This window comes from Merops nubicus, unplaced genomic scaffold (assembly GCF_000691845.1).
Source record: "Merops nubicus isolate BGI_N331 unplaced genomic scaffold, ASM69184v1 scaffold22970, whole genome shotgun sequence".
Lineage (NCBI taxonomy): Eukaryota > Metazoa > Chordata > Aves > Coraciiformes > Meropidae > Merops > Merops nubicus.
Genome location: NW_008582488.1, coordinates 1 through 5,980, shown reverse-complemented (window position 1 = coordinate 5,980; position 5,980 = coordinate 1). Strand labels below are relative to the sequence as shown.

Below are 5,980 nucleotides of genomic sequence, written 5' to 3'. Positions count from 1 at the left end.
CAGCGCGGGTTAGAAGCGCTGCGGGCGAGCGCGGCGCCGAGCGGGGCCCTTCCCGGTGGCCACCGGCGAGGGGAAGGCCCCGAGGGGGACGTTTAGCGGCGCTTTGTTCACGTCCCCGGCCCCGTCTCCTCCCTCCCGCAGAACCTGAAGAAGAGCTGGCACCCGCAGACCCTGCGCAATGTGGAGAAGGTGTGGAAGGCCGAGCAGAAGCATGAGGCCGAGAGGAAGAAGATCGAGGAGCTGCAGCGAGAGCTGCAGGAGGAGCGGGCGCGGGAGGAGATGCAGCGATACGCTGAGGACATGGGCACCGTCAGGTGAGGGGGTGACCCGCCCTCTTCACCCCTCTGTGGGCAAGCTCTGGCTGCTGGGGTGGCACGGGTGCTGCTGGCACCTCTGGGAGCACCCTGGGTTTAATGTCTGATCATAAAATGTTTCCAGTCACCTTCATAAGCTGCTGCATTCAAGTGGGACTTTAGTTGAGGAGGAAAATAAAACGCTCTTGTTCACCCCAGGAAAAGAGAAGAGAAGTTGGAGTGGATGTACCAGGGTCCTGGAGGCATGGTGAACAGAGAGGAGTATCTCATGGGTCGCCCTGTGGACAAATACGTCTTTGAGAAGACAGAAGACAAGGATGCTGGCTGTTCCAGTGAGACAGGACTTCTCCCAGGCTCCATTTTTGCCAAGACAGGTGCCAATTCTGTCCTGGATATGGCAAACAAAATCCGGGAGGATCCGCTTTTCATGATCAGGTACTAAATGTGGAGCTGAAAACAGCATGTGAGGCAAAACATCAGTATTAGCAGCTCACCAGGGGCTGTCTTAGTTATTTTTTTGAAGACTGCTACTGTGTCTGTCCCTCTGAGCTCTATGCCAGCCTGCCTGTGAGCTGTTGATGGGCTGTAGGTGACAGTCCTGGCTGCATAGAGGTCACCAGCCCCTTCCATGACTAGAAGGATTTTGGTTGTGTTCTAGACACAGCAATTTAAAGTCAAAAAACTCCTCCTTAGTCGAATCTATTTTGCTGAATGTACAAAAATTTCTTGTTTTCCTGCTTTTATCCTGTTTTTAGAGCTGGGTGTCTTTCATGAAAACAGGATATTTCCAGTGGTTTGAAAATACTGTTTGTCTTTCTATTTCCTGCTTTAGAAAGAGGGAGGAGGAAAAGAAGAGAGAAGTTTTGAATAATCCTGTTAAAATGAAGAAAATCAAAGCATTGGTAGGTGTCTCTCAGGACTCCTTTACAGACTCAAAATTAGCATTGTTCAGGATCAGGAGCTGACTTCCATTTCCTGACCATTTACAGAAAAACAGAATAAATTCAGCTTTGTATAATCCTGATGTAGCTGTAGAAGGTTCTGTATCAGTCTCTTAATTAAGTTCACTGTAATTTTATTCTCCTTGCTTACCTGGTGTGATTTATATTATTGAGCTAGTGATTAATTGCTGATTTAATACTACTGAGTGATTTAATATTACTGAATGATTGCAGCCCTGGGGTTTGAGGTGCATCTTCACCAAACTGGCATGAGGGAAGACTCCTTTAAACTCTTCAGTTTTGAGAGAAGACCTTGTTAAATATCTCAGGGTCTCTCCCAGGAGCTTTTCCACAGAGAGCTCTGTTCCTGTGCTTCGTGCTGCCCACGTGTAGACGCAGCAGCTGTTGCTAACAAAGTGGTGCCTTGCTTTATAGCTGCAGAACAGTTTAGATAAAAAAGAGAAGAAGAAGAAGAAAGAGAAGAAGAAGAAGCACAAGAAGCATCGTCGCCGCAGTTCCAGCAGTGGGAGTGACAGCAGTGAGGAGGAACGAAGCAGAACTAAGTATGTTTTGGGGTTTTTACCATGTTCCCTGGTTAATTTGTATGGTTTTCATCTCTTTTTGTAAACCTCTCAGAGTTTTCTCTTTCTCATTCATGCCCTTAATTGGCCTCAGTGTTTCTATGTGTTACTTGGTTGGTTTTGCATCGTTATGTTGTTTTCATGATGTCTTTAAGGTTGAAATTCAGGAGTAAAATATTATTTTGTCTGCTTTAAAAGCACTTTTCTGTTTTCTTTGTAGGTCTCAGAAGAAGACAAACAGTTCCTCCTGGAAACTGGCTTCTTCCAAAGTCCCAGGATACGGCTTACAAGTGAGGCCCTGTGTTTTGGACAGCTCTTGGGTTAACAAGCACCCCGAGTTAGGGCAGAGTGGGACTTTGGGCTGTTAGTTGCAGTGACTAGAAGAAGATTATGAGTGGGACACAATCTAGTGAAGCTTAGATGCAATTTGGAGCCATCTAAGCCTTGAAAGCAAAGTTGTTCAGATTCTGGCAGGGCTTTTGTCTGCTCTGAATTCAAAGACACTTTTGAATTGCAGGTTGGAGACTGGGAGCAGAGCCGCAGGTCCAGGGGCTCCCCAGCTGCTGGCCCAGAGAGGGGCCCCCCCAGGCCCAGGGGTCGCTCCAGGTCCAGGAGTTTGTCCCACTCTCCTCACAGGCACTCCAGCAAGAGGAATTCTGAGCACTCTGGGTCCAGGGGCTCAAGGTCTCCTTCGAGGCACAGTAAACAGTGAGTGTGGCAAACCCAGGGCTGCTGGGGTGGGGAGGGGAAGTTCTCTAGAACCCAAATCCTCCTTTTTTCAGTCCCCTCCCTCCACGTGAGCGTTCTGGGTGTGAAGGCAGGAGCTGTGCTGTTGTGCAGAAGCACACAGGTTACTCCTGGAGGGGACGTGCTGGCTGTGGTCACACTGCTCCTTTGGGACACCCTCTTTCTGGGTACCCCCTTTAGGTGTTGCTTGGAGCTGTGCTTTACTTGGGCCACTGATTCTCTTCAAAAGCTAATTGTAATTGTGGAATTATCTTTGCTAAACGATGATAAAATCAGGTGCCAGGTATGTGTTTGCTGATTAAAATTGAGTAGAAATCAGTGGGAGTGTAGAGTATGTTGAGAGTCATTATTTTTCCAAGGGAACAGGTCACAGCCCTGCAGTTAAGGGAGACGTCTTGGCTTTAGGATGCACACAAATAATCCAGGGGAGAGTGGAGAGGTGTGAGAACATAAATTCCTCTGCTCTAACAAGGGTGTTTCTGGGTTACAGACACAGCAGTCGGGAGGAGAAAGGCAGAGCCAGAAGCCCCTCCCCTAAAAAGAGCTATCGACGGCAGCACGCTCCGGGCTACACGAGGTGAGCAGCTCCTGGCCCTGTGCTCTGGGGGGATTGTGAAGCAGCTGAGTGTTATTCATCCACCAAACTCCATTCTGCTCTGAAAATAGATGGGATTGAATGTCCAGAAGTCAGACAGAGAGTCCTGAAGTGCTCCCTTTGCTCCTCCTGAGCCTGGTTGTTAGTTCACAGCTCGGTTGGCTTCCCAAAGGGGTTCGTGGGGTGTCACTCTGCAAGGCTGTAAGGCAGAGTCAGTCTTTGTCCCACAGACTGCTCATTAGAAGCATTCTCTTTCCCCATGTCAGGAAAATGTGACCTCAAAGCATCATCTTAGCAGTCAATTAGGAACAAGAGGGCTGGGAGGGGGGAGAAAGCTCTGCCTTTTAGCAGTTCAGACACGTTCTGAAGTGTTACACATAGCTACCAAAGGAAAAAAAGTGTCAAACCCCCCTTAATTTTGAGGATTGTAAATCACAGTAAAGAATGGAGAGCAGGAGGGGCCTGCAGTGCTGTTGGTTCACAGCAGTGGTGGTTTCTGCACACACAGAAAGATCTCTCCAGAGGAGCTGGAGCGTAAGCGCCAGGAGATGATGGAAAATGCCAAGTGGAGGGAAGAGGAGAGAGCAAACAACCTCAGGAGGCACCGAAAGGAGGCAGAGCTGGAGAGAGAGCTGGAGAAGCTGGACTCCCGAGATGGGAAGTTCTTCCAGTGAGTGTCTTTTGTCACCTGCTTTTCCACTCGGGGGGGGATTCAGGCCACAGCTTGTGAGGAGTGGATGGTGGCCTCAGCGTTGGAGATGTTTCAGGTTATGGTACAACCACCATCTGCTGTGTTGTCACTAGTTTTACTGTACACCTACTGTCCCCAGATCCCCTTCTTAGCCCAAAAGGGAGTTATTTTTAGGATGGCCTCAAAAGTCAGCCTGAGGAACTTGTGCTCAGGTATTTTTTGCCATCTCCTAGAAAGGCCTGGTAGTGTTTTACACATATATATTCAAAAGTTCTCTGGTTTTAGGAGCTTTGTAACAGTTTTAGGCCTGCAAAGCCACGGGGGCTCTGCATGCCAAGAGCTTGTGGGACTTAAACTGGTGCTCAGCAAGAAGTTTCTAAACACAATGTGGTAACTTGCAGTCCCCTGTGCACATGGTAAAGGGATTGGGAGCAGCACAGGGCTTTCTAGGAAGCACAGTGGAGGGTGAGAGTGATCCTGCAGCAGTTTGTGTAGCTTGGAGTTGCTGCAGCACAGCATTCTTCAGGCCCTGTGAATTAATCTGAGGAGAATATACTCAATTCCTGAAGCTGCCCCGAGCTGGGATCACGTGTGGACGACTTAAAACCCCAGCAGATTTTCTCCATAAGCAAAACCTGTTGTGGAGAGAGATTTTGGGCATATCCCTGTGCCAAAACAACTGGTTGAACTCGGGGAGCTCTGTGTTCCCTGGCCTGCTGGGGTGGGCACGAGGAGGTCACTCTGAAAAGCACAGCAGTGGGATCTGAAGGAGTAAAATCAAAGGAGCTCCTCTCTGTCCCAGAGCCAGTGGAGCCATTCACAGCCAGAGCTCTGGCACTGGGGCTCCCAGGGGATGCTGCCCTGGGCTCAGGAACACGTTGCTTTTCCCTCGTTTGCTTCACAGAAAGCAACCAAGTCCCCCGTGGCAGGGGCATTGGTAATTAACAGCTCGTTATATTTGGAGACTGGAGAGCTCCTGAAAATGGATTTCTGAGCACTGACCTTAAATAAGGCACCCAGTCTGTTACCAGCCAAACTGAAAGGGATCGAGTTCTTCCAGCTCAGACTTCAAGAGGGAATCATTTGCTGTGTTCTGTGCTGGGTTCAGGTGGCTGAGTCAGGGGTGGTGAGTCCTGCCAGAAACAGCACAACGTTTGGGAAGAGATCCTGATTTCTTTCTTTGCTTCCCTTTTCTGCAGTCGTTTAAAACTAGAGAGTGCAGCCACTTCCACCCTGGAGGATCGGGTGAAACGAAACATCCACTCCCTTCAGAGGACTCCTGCTGCCTTGGAGAAAAACTTTATGCAGAGATGAGACTTTTTATTCTTCCTCTGCTCCTGTAGAGAAGTTAAATGGACGCTTGTTCCCCAAGGTGAGAGGCATCCAGCACAGACTCACTGCTCCCTTCAGGAGCTCCCAGAGGGGTGCTGGATTTCTGGGCTGCACCCACAGACTTGAACACGTTTGGGATGAGTACGACCTTGGAAGCAAAGCTCTGCTGGAGAGCTTGTGAGCCTTTGTGTTCTGTTTTTAACCTGGTGCCAGATCTTTTCCTTCTCTCTTCACCTTGACTGGTATCAATTTTGTATATTGTTACAACCACGTGGTAACAGCTTTCTACATCAGGCAGGTTATCCCAGCTCTTTATAGGACAGAGCCAAAAAAAAACCCCCTATTTTTGTTAGCCCTTTAAAACCCAGCGTGGGACAAATTCCCATGGGAGTTAATTTCACAGGATTTGCTAAAAGCTACACGAGCAGGGGACAAAATCTCGTTGAATACTGCTGTCACTGTGTCAGGGGTGGGTTTGGAGGGTGTTCAGAGGGGTCTGGGAGGTTCCTGTAGCCGTTAGTTGGTTGCTCACAGATTGGAAGCGTTCAGACCCAAAGGGAGCTGGTGCCAGGGGAAAGGAATTGAGCAGAGCATAGTTGATACAGCGAATATTTCTCTGGGATTTTGTACTGTAAGTAATGTGTATATGTACAGCGGTGTAGAGCCTTTTATTTTAAAAATTAAGAAACTTTACAGCCATTTTTAAACGTTCTTTGTGGCTTTTGGGGGTGGGAGGGGCCCGGGGTCACCCTCTGTGGCAAAGGGCGGGTGTGGGAGGG

The 5,980-nt window shown here is 48.9% G+C and overlaps 1 protein-coding gene across 1 annotated transcript; it reads left to right on the top strand.

The window, feature by feature from the left end:
* Nucleotides 1-141: 141 nt before the first annotated feature.
* On the top strand, nucleotides 142-5,183 carry CWC25 (CWC25 spliceosome-associated protein homolog (S. cerevisiae); the record flags this gene model as incomplete). The annotated part of the gene is made up of 9 exons (XM_008937903.1): nucleotides 142-314; nucleotides 513-749; nucleotides 1,147-1,216; nucleotides 1,691-1,818; nucleotides 2,057-2,126; nucleotides 2,354-2,544; nucleotides 3,074-3,160; nucleotides 3,687-3,848; nucleotides 5,069-5,183. Coding segments are annotated over 9 exons (1,233 nt in total), but the record flags the coding sequence as incomplete, so codon positions are not given.
* Nucleotides 5,184-5,980: the final 797 nt, after the last annotated feature.